The sequence below is a fragment of the Bubalus kerabau genome, chromosome 5, assembly GCF_029407905.1.
Source record: "Bubalus kerabau isolate K-KA32 ecotype Philippines breed swamp buffalo chromosome 5, PCC_UOA_SB_1v2, whole genome shotgun sequence".
NCBI classification, from domain to species: Eukaryota; Metazoa; Chordata; class Mammalia; order Artiodactyla; family Bovidae; genus Bubalus; species Bubalus kerabau.
In genome coordinates, this window is record NC_073628.1 from 12,481,826 (window position 1) to 12,495,736 (window position 13,911).

A 13,911-nucleotide genomic window follows, 5' to 3' on the forward strand; every position below is an offset into this window, starting at 1 on the left:
CCAACGAAGACAGCAATGCATATTTCATGAAGTGGCTAGGAAGATGACATGAAATGACGAGTGTCGAGCATCACCCCTAGTATCCATTTTCATGATGTTCTTAGCTGTTTTTTCTCCAAGTAGGAAAGGTTCTCTGTCTTCTTAGATGTCCATGCAGATCAGTTTGATTTTCCAGCCAAGCTTCAAAGAAGAGATTACAGTTCAATTCTCTGTATTCTGAAAAGCTTCAAAGGCCATTTGCCAAGGACACTGATGTAGGTAAAGATTTTATCTAGAGTTTTTTTTTTTTCCCAGATCTTTTAGTGGCCTAAAGGAGAAAACTAGGGTAGGTCAGAGCATATATAACCAGGGGCTCCTGGTCACCACTACATGCTACAAACCCAAAGTTCCCTGATTACTTGGAGCCAGGAAAGAAACATGAAGTGGCTTGTGCTCCTCGGGCTGGTGGCCTTCTCAGAATGCATAGTCAACTAAGTATGGGGACTGTAAGCCACATCATATTCCTTTCTCGGATTTTTCTTTTCATCTGATTATTCTTCCACCCATCAGGTTTAGAAGGTAATGAAGTATTTCCCTAAGAATCTTAAAGTTCAACTCTTTATTATGGATAAGTAACTTGCTATAGGAACTGTGGATCCCAAGGTCTTGGTGTAGATTTGGGTTGCACAAATCTTGGGGTCCAGTCATATCATGACCTATTGAAAATGCAACTCCTTGCAACTGTTCAGTGCACAGTCTATGAAGATGTCAATGTGGTACTGTGGAATAGCACTTTTCTACATTTTTTTCAACATGTCCTCTTTTTTCCTGGTCTATGTCTGCATCTCTGTATCACTGTCATTTATTTCTCCATCTCTTTGGAAGTCACTGGGAGTGTGTTTCTCTTTGTGTTGTTTTCTTTTAATTTTTCATTTGACTCGTGCTTCCTTCTCAAGCCTCTGAATTTCCCTTATTGTTCCCTATATCTTGGATTCATCTTTCAACTCTCTCTTCTCTTTCAACTTGGAGAAGATACACTGTTTTACACTGTTTTATATCAGACAAGCAGTGTGACCACAGCCAACTCAAAAACCTCTTGCATTTCAAATTGCTCCCTTGTAAAAGAGGATAAGAGTCCCCCTTCTACCTCCTTCCTTGAGGTTCTATAAGAAGGAATGAGTTGATGACAACAACAATGCTAATGGCTGTAATTGCTGAGACTTCCTATTTATCAGGTACCTTATATCCATCACTTCACCTATCCCCAAGGTATTCTATTTGGAGGGTTTGTATTGTTACAGTCCACCATTTTACCAAAGGGGAGATTGAGACAACACATTGTCATATATCTTACCCAAGATTGCAGAACAGAACCTGTATTGAAGTCTATGTCTTTGCCATGGTATATGCATAAGATTCTGATAATAATGTGCTTCATAAAATGATTAGACAATATACAGGGCTGTTACAATGACAGTTATACCTAAACACTCAGAGCTAATTGTAGCATCTTCTTTGTTTTCTTTGTCAAATGCTCGGTGAAAGAATACCTCTAAGGAGAGTGAAGACCGTGAGAAATACCGTCAGTGGAAAAAACACGCTGAACAATTGCCTGAAGGAGCATGCTTATAGACTGTCCCAGATTTCTTTTCGTGACTCAAATCTAACTACTCTCTCGCTAAGGAACATTATGGATGTGAGTATTTTGGGAGGATGGTGCTCCACAGCACCCACTGTTGGCTCTAGCCTAGCACTTGGGCTCATCTGGAGATGCCAGGAGGGATGTTGGGGTTGGGGTTCCTGCAGGAGGCAGAGACACTGGAAAAGAGGGACCCCACCCAGAGGAGAAGGCACTCTCATCCTCAAATGTTGGTCTTTGTGACTGGGCCCGGCAATTACCAGGTGGCATGTAAACATCCATTTCTGTGTCAAAGATGTGTCATTAGTTTGAGGGTGATTGTTCCTTCTGAACTAAGTGAGCCACTCAGTTATAGATGAAGAGTGAATCATCACTGATCAAAAGGTGGAATCAACTGCAAAGCAACTGTGAATCTCCAGGTAGAGGAATTCAGTTTCCACAGATGCAAGAACCACAGCAGGAAAAAGTTACTGAACCTGTATTCTGAGTATGGCCATAAGAATTATTTTGTTTCCTGTTTTTAGATAAGAAAAAGGACTTATTTTGTCTTCAAGATGTCTTCAAAAATGCCCATGCCAGCCTGAGAGATAGGCAAAGAGTAAATACATGTCAAATGAAAAGGTCAACTGTGTGCTGTTGATTGGATGTGGTCTGAGTTTAGAGGGAGTGGCTGGGGTTGACCAAGAAGACCTCCTGGAGAAGTGGGTGCTAAGGCTGGGCTTGAAGAGACTACAGAGCTTCTCAAATGAAGGCACCAGGACTTCCCTGAGTGTCCAGTGGTCCTGGAGGCCCAGTGGTTATGCCTCTGGGCTTTCCATGCAGGAGGTACTACTTCAACGCCTGGTGATAGAATCAATATCCTGCATACAATGTAGTGCAGGAAAAATATATCAAATGCAGATACCTCGGTGACCAAAGTCTGTGAGCTGCACGGTGGTTAGAAAGTGATCTCAAGAGATATGTGACACCCAGAGGGAGGCATCAGTGTGGGAATAGAGGGTAGCCAGTTCTGCACTAACCCAGTCCTTCCTTCTCCCTGTAGATGCTGTACATGGGTAACATCACCATTGGAGCACCCCCTCAGGAATTCCAGGTTGTCTTTGACACAGGCTCATCTGACTTGTGGGTGCCCTCCGACTTTTGCACTAGTCCAACCTGTTGTGAGTACAGACACCCTGTACCTGGACCATCCTTCACTTGCCCTGCCACCATGTTTCCACCCTTGACACCTGATGACACTCATCTCTTGTGTCTGCAGCTACACATGTTAGGTTCAGACATCTTCAGTCTTCCACCATCTGGCCTACCAATAAGACCTTCCTCATCACCTACACATCTGGGGGAATTAAAGGAATTGTTGTTCGTGACACAGTTCGGGGAACAGTGTAAAAAATGCTGAGTCAGGACTGGCTATGGAGTTACCACTGCTTGCAAAACAGATGCAGGATCATCTGGCAGGACCCTTCCTAGCCTAACTCCTATAGATATTGGCCATCTTATCCACAGGGTCATGTCTCTGGGGAGGCAGGGCCCATGGTACACATGAGCAAACAAGTTAGCTAACCCAGGAAGTGGCTTGAGGTTTGGACTTGAAGCTCCTCTGCCTATGAGCAGTTCAAGGTTCATTTTGCTGGGAACGAGAAGAAGGGATAAAGGAACCCACTTTTATATTCACAGACTGTTCCAGGCACTTTCAGGTGATAACTGGTTTAATCCTGCAATGACCCCACACAGCAGTTACTCTGATTAGCTCATGAAACATATGAGAAAACTGAGGTGCATACAGAAAGGGCCTTGCTGAGGTCACACATGTGGTAAATGGTGGAGTTAGGCTGGCTTTTCAGGACTGAAGTTACTGTGGGGTATTTGGGGACAGGATAAAACTGATTTGTGGACCCTGGGGGCAGTCAAGGGCTTCAAGTATCCAGAGTTGAAAACTGGGGGCCTGAGAAGTCAAGGGGCCTGAAAAATGAGTTCTCACTCTAGAGGACCCTTGAGCGTCTAATAAACCTATGGCCTGCCTCCCCCAAAATACTTGAGTTGCCCCCCTCTCTCTCTTTCTCCCTCATACACACTCACAGAAACATACACATACCCCTAAAAGTGAATTCTCCAGGCAGTAATTTCATAGAACCCTACAAGCAATATTGTGTTTTTGGCTTCTGTCTTCCTGGGCAGATGCAGAATCCAAAGTACATTACAAAGAATGCAGTCCATTCCTGTCATTAGGTCACAGTGATGCCAAAGAGAAGGCGCTCTTGCTCTTGATTGTTTTTTCTATAAAGTGGCACCAGTGGGACCTGGCCTGACTCTTGGTCACACCACCTGTACAGAATCCACGAGGCCAATTTGGCTCACATGGGTGGTGTTTTTCAGAGGGGCAGATATTTTAAAATTCACAGCCTCTCACAAATGGAACCCAAATTTCCCTCCCAGCTTGATCTAACTGTCGGTGGGCCACCAAGGACAGAGCCCAGCTTCAATTATTCTCTGAGCATCTAATGGCAATGCACCCCTGCCCAGTCCTAGCCCCTCTTCACGTATCTATAAGTGGGAACACCCTTCTCTCCCACAGATTGGGCACCTTGTAAGCACTGACCAGCTGTTCAGTCTAAGCCTGGTGGAATACGGGTTTGATGGTATACCTTTTGATGGCATCTTGGGCTTGAACTACCCAAACATATCCTCCTCTGGAGCCATCCCCATCTTTGACAAGCTGAAGAATCAAGGTGCCATTTCTGATCCTGTTTTTGCCTTCTACTTGAGCAAGTAAGTCTGAGATGGACAGTCCCTTTCTCCAAATTAGCTATAAGATGCTTTCAGTTGCATGAAAATTATAGAACACTTGATAAAGAAGTATCCTGAGTGATAATCTAACACAGATAACTATGGCCCCAGGGTCCAACTGGCTTCACCCCTGGCTTTTATAAATAAAATTTTATTGGAACACAACTCTACTACTGGGCTCAAGGCAAAATGGTCTAGGGGAGTGAGTGAGGAGGAAGGCTAATGGAAGGCAACAGGAAACAAGTTGAAGGAAAAAGCAATATGATTTGCTTATGAATTTGATAAGGAAAGAAGAAGAATTATTTTGGATATCTTTTCTTCCTCATTAACATTCCACTGGGAGCCCAGGACCAGCTACCCAATTTGTAGGAGCCAGTGAGAAACAAAAGTGTGGGACACAAAAGTGTAGGACCCCTTGTTCAAGAAATATTAGGCATTTCAAGACAGGGAGAGTAGAGGTGGGGTCCCTTCTAAGTGTGGGGCCCTTTGGACAGAATAGGTCACAGGCCAGTGGAGCCAGCTCAGGGTGACCTGAACCCACACCCTTAGAACTCCCAGGCCTTGATTTTCCTGAAAAATGACATGGTGGACAAGGGGAAATCCAAACACTTCAGCACCCTGTCCTCTGAGGGTGTCTGAGCACTCAGGTTGCTGGGGGTCTAGGGAGTCTTCAGAAGACATAGTGGGTGGAGCCCAGCCAAGTGATTCAGCTTCTAAGCTCCTCTGTGCCACTCATTAGCCAGTAACAGACCTTACTCTGGATCTCAGTCTCTCCTAGGCGCTATTTCTGCATCTGTATATGGGGACCTTATTAGGGCCTTGATGGGTGAACAAGCACAGCTCTCAGACAGTGCTGTTGTTACTGTCTCCCAGGGGTTCCCCCAACACTTGTCTCTACAGATACAAGCAGGAGGGCAGTGTGGTGATGTTTGGTGGGGTGGACGAATGCTACTATGAGGGAGAGCTCAACTGGGTACCATTGATCCAAGTGGGCGACTGGATTGTACACATGGACTGGTAAGCCTCTCCCTCTGAAGGTCAGCCCAAGTGATGCTCCCACTAATTTTCATGGACACAGGAAGACACACACAAATGCATTCTCAGACACACAGTCATACAGACATATACGCCACACACAAGAACACAGACAGACACACAGACAAATGGAAACACACAAGCAGACACATATAAACATACCCAGAGACACATAAAAACATGAATAGCTAGTCAGAGACACACAAGCACACACAGAGACATATACAAACACACACACACAAATACACAAACAACCCATGGGTTAATAATCCCCAGGCCTTCTGAGCAAGGCTCTGACCGGGGTCCTGAAAGGGTCAAGACAGGTCTGTTCCGCTTGGAGAGTGCTGCACCCACTGCCCTTTGAGGTGGGGAGCATGGTTAGAGGGCTCTACAGTGTGGTGAACAGAGGATCAGGAAGAATTTCTCCAGCCTGAACAGAGTTATGATAAGATGACCAAATGTCCAGGGCTACATAGGACATAAGAAGTTCTCAGTACATTTTAAATCAGGGACAGCCATGAGAAAATGGGGAAAACTGGTTTTTTTAGGGAGCAGCTACCTAGCAGTGGAGAGAGGTTGGCTGCAGTCTTAAGACATGAAAACATCTAATAAAAAAGACACCGCACATTCTTGGGCATGCAGTGGGAGGGGCTATAACAGAGAATCAGGTAGGTGGGATCCAGGAGTGACCTGAGGACAAGAGGCATAATTGACAGTATTCTGTGTGATACCCTCAGACAAAAGCTGATCTGTCCTTTGGAGTTTCTGTGGGCTAGTCATGTATTTCCTGGCCAGGGTCTCAGGGTCTGAGCTGGTTGTAGGAGCAGTGCTGGGAGACACCCTCTTCCAGAGGAGCCCCTCTCTCCCCCTACTCTGAGAATCTGCTGCCCCTACAAATCTACATCTTCACTCTATGTGTGACCCGTTATTTGTTCCCCACCAGATACAGCTCTCTGGAGGTTCCTTATTGTTTCTCAGTCTTCATTCACTCATTGAACAGAGAAGCATTGGGCATCCACTGTGTGCCAGACACTTTAGGGAGGCAAGGAGAATAAAACTTGCCCTCACATCTAAGAAGGCAGAGGTACATGAAGTGACTCACCCACATAGTGAATTTTGACTTTGGTACATGCTAGACATAAGGGGGAGAGGGCAATTGCAACCCACTCCAGTACTCTTGCCTGGGAAATCCCAGGGATGGTGGAGCCTGGTGGGCTGCCCTCTATGAGGTCCCACAGAGTCGGACACGACTGAAGTGAGTTAGCAGCAAAAGCAGCAGCAGACGTATGGAAGATTCTACAGAGAGTGACCAAGTCAGGAGACTGATAAGCACCAGGGGAAAGACTTCCCAAAAACAATACAATTAAGGTGTAACCTGGAAGATGAGAAGAAATTTGCTAGTCAAAGTGGAGTGGAGTCTTCTAGGAAGAAAGATCAGCTTGTGTCAAGGTACAAAAGATCCTGGTGTATTCAAATACTGCATTCAAGGATGTCAAGAAAGGTGCTGTGTCGAGAGCAAAGGAAAGAGGGCAAAAGACGAAGTGCTGTTTAGGAGACATTCGGGAAGGGGGCAACTCTGGGGAGACTCAGAGTGAACTTGATGCCGGCTTTCTTCCATTGTCTCTCAGCATCTCCATGAAAAGAAAGGTTATTGCTTGTTCTGGTGGCTGCCACGCCATTTTTGACACTGGGACATCAGTGATTGAAGGCCCAAGTACACTGGTCAATAACATACAGAAGCTCATTGGTGCCACACCACGGGGTTCCAAGGTGAAGGCTCATGCGCCAGGGTCACTCCCAGTCTCCACGCACAAGAAGAATCTCCAGGGCCAACCTCTCTCCCTCTGTCTCTAACAGCACTACGTTTCATGTTCTGCAGTCAATACCCTGGCCTATATTATCTTCACCATCAACGGCATCAACTACCCAGTGCCAGATCGAGCCTACATCCTCAAGGTGAGGGGCCAATACTGAGGGTTTGTTCTCAAACTGGAGCTTGAAGGAACCCTTGGGCTGCTGCTGGGAGGAGGGCGCCCTCTGGAGGCCATGTCACACCATTGCAGATGCTGCTGAGCCCTGTGGCTGGGCCAGTGCCTCCCACAAAACCAATCACTTGAGAGTAAACGGCCGTGTGGGACACTGATCTTCCAGAAATAAATGTGGAGACGCCATACCATGCTGGCATGGTGGGAGTCAGGGAGAGGGGAACACTAAGGTTCACAGTCCAATATGAGCTTCGATTCAATCTGAACCCTTAGATGCAAGAACATGAAAGTCAGCTCTAGCAGTCCCTGAAATAGGCCATGTTACAAGGAGAATGGCTGGGGACAGTCCCAGTGTGATTTCCCAGCATAAGTTAACAGTCTCCCTTCCCTTCTCACAGTTTTCCTGGTTTGGAAGATAAATTACATGGTCAGCCTAGTTGTTGGCTGTGTCTTTCCCTTGTTCTGGCTAGGTGCCTCCTTTGTGAGTTGGGGTACCTGACACCTCTGTGTGATGTTGGATACTAAGGTGAATAAAGGGTGCACAGTGACTGCCCAGCCCCGGCACAGGGTGGAGGCTTCATGTCAGCTCCCTGTGAGAGTTCAGAGCAGGCTGATGGGCTAAAAGAAGGATTTGAGGAAGAGAGGAAATTTCAGGAATTCTAAAACCACAAACTCATTGAGCCATATGGAGGGTTGCTTGGTGCTGGGCAAAACTGCACTGGATTCCATGCAAATGGCATCTCAAGGTGGTCTGCACTGGGGTACTGGGGACTTACTAGGGGTGATGAGGGCTATGGACTGACCAGTGGTGATGGGGAACCAGAGTACTTTACCCACCCAAGCCTGGAGTGGTCAAAGAGGGTGAGTGTGGGCCGAAGGAGGCTTCTCAGATTTCCTGAGTTAAGTCTTCAAGAACGTGTTGTGGGCACAGCTCTATTTAAGATGGATAACCAACAATGAGTTGCTGTGTAGCACAAGGAACTCCGCTCAGTTATATGACAGCCTGGATGGGAGGGGTGTCTTTCAGACCAGGATACCCAGATACATAGAGTTGAGTCCCTTTACTTTCCACCTGAAACTCAGAATATTGTTAATTAGCTATACTCCAATACAAAATAAAGTTTTTTAATAAAGTATGGATTGTGCTGATGCAGGAGGAGAACTCACATTCTCTGAAGAGAAAAAAAAAAAGAGCAGTAGCCAGAAGAAAAGAAACAGGGAGTGAGGGGAACTATGGACACACTTTTTCTTTTCTAAATAATTATATTGAAGTGTGGCTACTCTTCAGTGTTGCATTAAGTTCTCCTGCACAGCAATGTGACTCAGCTATACACATAAAAATATATTTTTTCTTATTCTTTTTCATGTGGTTTATCACTGAATATTGAATATAGTTCCTTATGCTCTACAGTAGGACTTTGTTGGTTTTCATTCCTCTGTTTCCCCAACTCCCAGTCCTCCACTCACCACACCCTTCCTCATGGCAACATGACTTGGGCCTCTTTGGTTTTGGATGAACTCTCATATCCCCTGCTGCTGAGAAAACCCCTTGATACTTACCAAAAGAGGGAAATAAAACAAAGAATTGTGCTGAGTCTGGATATTGGGGAGAGTCACTGGTAAGGGCTCATGCTAACTGGTGTGTGTTCGGCACCCCCAGGATTCTAGAAGACACTGCTACACAACCTTTGAACAGAACAAAGTGAGTTCATCTAAAGAGACCTGGATCCTGGGTTATGTCTTCCGGAGGCTGTATTTTTCCGTCTTTGATTGAGGAAATGACAGGATTGGCCTGGCATGGGCAGTGTAAATGCTTGGAGTGGTTCAGGTATCAGTAAGGCGACTCCTAACACACACTCACTCACACTTTAAGCACTACTTCCCAGGATGCTGGTGAACTGTATTTGGTGATCTGCACACCCTATTCTCAGTAAAGAATAAAGGGTTTCACTCTTAGTGGTGTGGACACAAACGGTTGCCTCTGTTTGTGTCTGGGAGTGAAGGATCTAGAACCAAGTCTGAATCAAAATGGAGAGAAGCCCTACTCCAACTGGCTTCAAGGAAAAGGGAGACTCACTGAGATGATTCTGGGAATTCAGGACAGAAGAATCAGATACAAATACAAATATCTCAGCCCAAGAAATCAGAAGTCATCAATTCTCTCTCACCTTCGCTCTTTCCCTTCCCTCTTCTTTGATGGTCCCAGCCTGACCACTTTCTTCCTTAAGGCTTCTACACCTAGTGAGGGAGTCCAAGCTACCTGCCCTAGGGCTTTAAATCCCAAAGGCATCACCTAGTAAGGAAAGAAGATTGCAAATATCAGAGTTCAAGGGTGTTCTATGAATGACCCACCTCAAGTCACATATACAGACAGCCCCAGATCATCCATCCTGGCAGGGACATAGGGTCTTATGACTGGCTTTGCATGGTCTCTGGCTCTGACCCAGCCACACACATGATTGTCAATTTCCCCCAGAACTACATGACTGAAGCTGGGGAGAGGCAGCCCCAAGGATAATGACTGGTAGATACTCTAGGCCATGGAAGAGTTTGTGATGACCCACCAACTCCACCACCTCCTCATTCAGAGGAATTATAAGGAGTAATGAAATAGACTCTCTTCATCCCATCTCGGATGATCTTATCACTGGGCTTGTCCTCCAGGGGATTTTGGGTGAGGTACTTCATGCAGAGATGGTTCCCTCTTGTTCCCACACCCCAGTCACCAGCTCTCTGCCACATATGCCAGTTCTGTCCTTTCCAGTCCTACTTGGTAAGCATTTGCCCCAGTGGATTCCTGAGCCATGCCCCTTCTCCAGGGCCCAGAATGCCCCTTCCTTGTCCTCCAATGCATGTATGCAATGCATGTAACAGGGGACCCAGGGTACGCAGAGAATTCAGCCTTTCTGAGCTTCTTCCAGGGGTGGAGCTACAAACTATTTGCTTGGAGCTGCCATGGTTAGGCTCTTTTGCAGTGGAAGCATCTGTTCTTCCCATCTGAAGGGCCTCAGTAGATGCCTCAGCTGAGACAGCAGGGGTCACAGGTTGATTTCCTTTCAGATTGACTGGTTTAATCTCCTTGTTGTATAAGGGACTCTCAAGAATCTTCTCAAGCACCACAGTTCAAAAGCTCAGTTTTTTGCCATTCACCCTTTCTTATGGTCCAGATCGCACATCTGTACCTGATTACTGGCAAAATCATAGCTGTGACACTGCAGACCTCTATAGCCAAGTGAGTCTCTGGTTTTTAATACACTGTCCAGGTTTTTCATAGCCTTTCTTCCTTCCAAGGAGCAAGTGTCTTTTAATTTTGTGGCTGCAGTCAAGGTCCATAGTGGTTTTGGAGCCCAAGAAAACAAAATCTCCCACTGTTTCCACTTTTCCCTCATCTATATGCCATGAAGCAGTGTGACAGGACGCCATGAATGTTGAGTATATTTTTGTGAATTTTTTTAAATGTTGAGTTTTAAGTGAGTTTTTGCATCTCTCTTTCTAAGAGGCTCTTTAGTTCTTTTTGGCTTCCTGCTATTAGGGCAGTGTCATCTTCATATCTGTGGATGTTTATATTTCTTCCAGCAATCTTATTTCCAGCTTTGGATTTATGCAGTCCAGCATATTGAATGATGTATCCTATATAGAAGTTACATAACCAGAGTGAGAATGTAAACGTTGTCACTCTTCTTTCCCAGCTGTAAATCTTTCAGTTGTTCCATGTCTGATTCTAACTGCTGCACTTTGAGCTACATACAGACTTTTCAGGAGACAGGTAAGGCGATTTGGTATTCCCATTTCCTTAAGAATTTTCTGCAGTTTGTTGTGGTCCACACAGTGAAAGGCTTTAGCATAGTCAGTGAAGCAGACGGAAATATTTTCTGGGATTCCCTTTCTTTCTCTATGATCCAATGGATGTTGGCAATTTGATCTCTGGTTCCTCAAACCAGTTTGTACATCTAGAAGTTTTCTGTTCATGCTGTGTTGAAGCTTAGCTTGAAGGACTTTGAACATTACCTTGCTAGCAAGTGAGATAAGAGCAATTGTATGATAGTTTGAACACTCTTTGGAATTGCCTTTTTTTGGATTGGAATGAAAAGTGATATTTTCCAGCACTGTATCCACTGCTGTGTTTTCAAAATTTGCTGAAATATTGAATGCAGCACTTTTACAGCCTCATTATTTAGGATTTTTAAACAGCTCAACTGGAATTCCATCACCTCTCCTAACATTGTTCATAGTGATGCTTCCTAAGGCCCACTTGACTTCATACTCCAGTATATCTGGCTTTAAATGAGTGACCCAAACATCATCCCTATCCCGGTCATTATGACCGTTCTCATACAGTTCTTCTGTGCAATCTTGGTACATCTTCTAATCTCATTTGCTTCTGTTAGGTCTTTGACTTTTCTGTCCTTTATTGTGCCCATCCTTGCATGAAGTGTTGTTCTGGTAGCTCCAATTTTCTTGAAGCAATCTATACTCTTTACAATTCTATTATATTCCTCTAATTCTTACAGTGTTCACTTATGAAGACTTTCTTATATCCCCTTGCTATTCTCTGGAAGTCTGCTTTCCATTGAGTATATCTTTCCCTTTCTCTTTTGCCTTTCACTTCTCTTATTTTCTCAGCTGTTTTTAAGGCCTCCTCAGGCAACCCCTTTTCCTACTCACATTTGTTTTTCTTGGGGATTGTTTTTGTGAGCAACTCCCATACAATGTTACAAACCTCCACCCATAGTTCTTCAAGCTACCAGGCCTATTCCCTTGAACCTATTTTTCATCTTCACTATAAATTGATAAGAGATTTGATTTAGGTCATCAAATGTTCTACTGGTTTTCCTTATTTATTTCAATTTAAGCCTGAATACTGCTTGCTTATGCCTAAGCATTGTTGCCACATAACCACCCACCACTCCCAGTGGGTGTGGAGCAAAAACACACAATTTGAGGACTGTTACCCTGGGTTTGTGCTTGGCTTTTCATGTGCTTAGCTGTGTGACCTGGATCAAGTCCCTTAACCTCAGTTTTCTCATCTGGAAATTGGGCACCAAGATGATAGTCCCACCTTCTAGATTGCATGTGTGCCTGCTAAGAACAAGTGGCCCTGAGAGGGCTTTCTGTGTTCCTGATTCTGGAACAAATATTAATTATTCTCCCACTTTGGAAGAAGGAAATCTTCTGTTTAGAAGTTATGGCTGCCGTCCCCAAGGCTAACTATTGATTCAAGCCAAATGACATCTATCTCTGAACCATGACACAGAACTCTGACTGAGCTGATGCTTCTGTTTTCTGGGGTCCCAGAAAAGCTAATGATTACTGGCTCATATTACTCCCTTCCTCAGCCTTACCAGTCAGCCTTTCCTTGTCAACTACTTTTAGCCTGAAATCACATTGCAAGGAGAGTTGTAACACTTTTGGTCTCTTTTCAGTTTCCCACATCTCCAGCATAGCAACAAGTAGCTGCGATGGCTTCTTGTCATAGCAACAACTATGGCAACCGGTACAGTCCAATCTCAGCCTGTTAAATGAAACTGTCCCCATTTGGCCCCTCATGTTTAAATTACCTACCGTTACCTTAGAAATCTTCCTATGCTTGCTGTTTAAGGATGAAATATGTGTGGAGCTGATCTAGTTTTCTTTCCCAAACATGATTCCAACCATCCAATGAGGTAACCAGACATTTAGCCATCTAACTACCCACAGGAATGGAGAAAAGCAAACCACCCATTCTACATAGCTTGCCCAAAACAACATTGAAGTGATCTGCTGAAACAATGTGATACACTGGCATGCACACTCCAGAAGGGACACTTTTTCTGGATTCGTTTTCTATCTAGTGCAGAATGTCTACCACAAGTCTCACCCTCCAGCAGCTGGTCACCTAGTTTTTGCAGACTCAGCCCACCCCTGATCCTTTTCAAATACCTCAGTAAAATTTAGAGAACAAACTCAGTCAAAGCTCTCTTTCACACAGAAGACAGTTTTCTTGTTTTTTTTAGAAAACAATGTTTGGTAACACATTCAAAATCTTTTGCTCCTTACCTTGGATTCAAGGACCTGCAACAGAGGATGGGAAACCTCCCCTTCCACCTAAATCTTTCTCCACTCCAACCAGGACCAGAGCCTTCATTGGACTCTGTGTCCTCATTGGTATTATTCAGTTGCTAAGTCATGTCTGACTCTGTGTGATTACATGTTTGGCAACAAAGAAGGCTTCCCTGTCTTTCACTATTTCCCAGAGTTTCCTCAAACTCATGTCCTTTGAGTCGGTGATGCCATCACACAATCTCACCCTTTTATTCCGTCTCCTTCTGCTCACAATCTTTCCCAGCATCAGCGCCTCTTCCAATGAGCTGGGACTTCACATCAGATGGCCTAAGTGTTGGAGCTTAAACTTCAGCCTCAGTCCTTCCATTGAATATTGTTCTACCACTTCCAAAACAAAACTCATGTTTCCAAACACCTAACAATATTGAGCATTGATAAAGTTTA

The 13,911-nt window shown here is 44.8% G+C and overlaps 1 protein-coding gene across 1 annotated transcript; it reads left to right on the plus strand.

The window, feature by feature from the left end:
- The first annotated feature begins 369 nt into the window (after nucleotides 1-369).
- LOC129653633 (pregnancy-associated glycoprotein 1-like) lies at nucleotides 370-9,199 on the plus strand. The gene is made up of 9 exons (XM_055583374.1): nucleotides 370-470; nucleotides 1,525-1,675; nucleotides 2,661-2,778; nucleotides 2,877-3,001; nucleotides 4,194-4,387; nucleotides 5,306-5,422; nucleotides 7,069-7,210; nucleotides 7,298-7,396; nucleotides 9,086-9,199. Exons 1-9 carry the CDS (start codon nucleotides 370-372, stop codon nucleotides 9,197-9,199), a joined length of 1,161 nt encoding a protein of 386 aa, XP_055439349.1.
- Nucleotides 9,200-13,911: the final 4,712 nt, after the last annotated feature.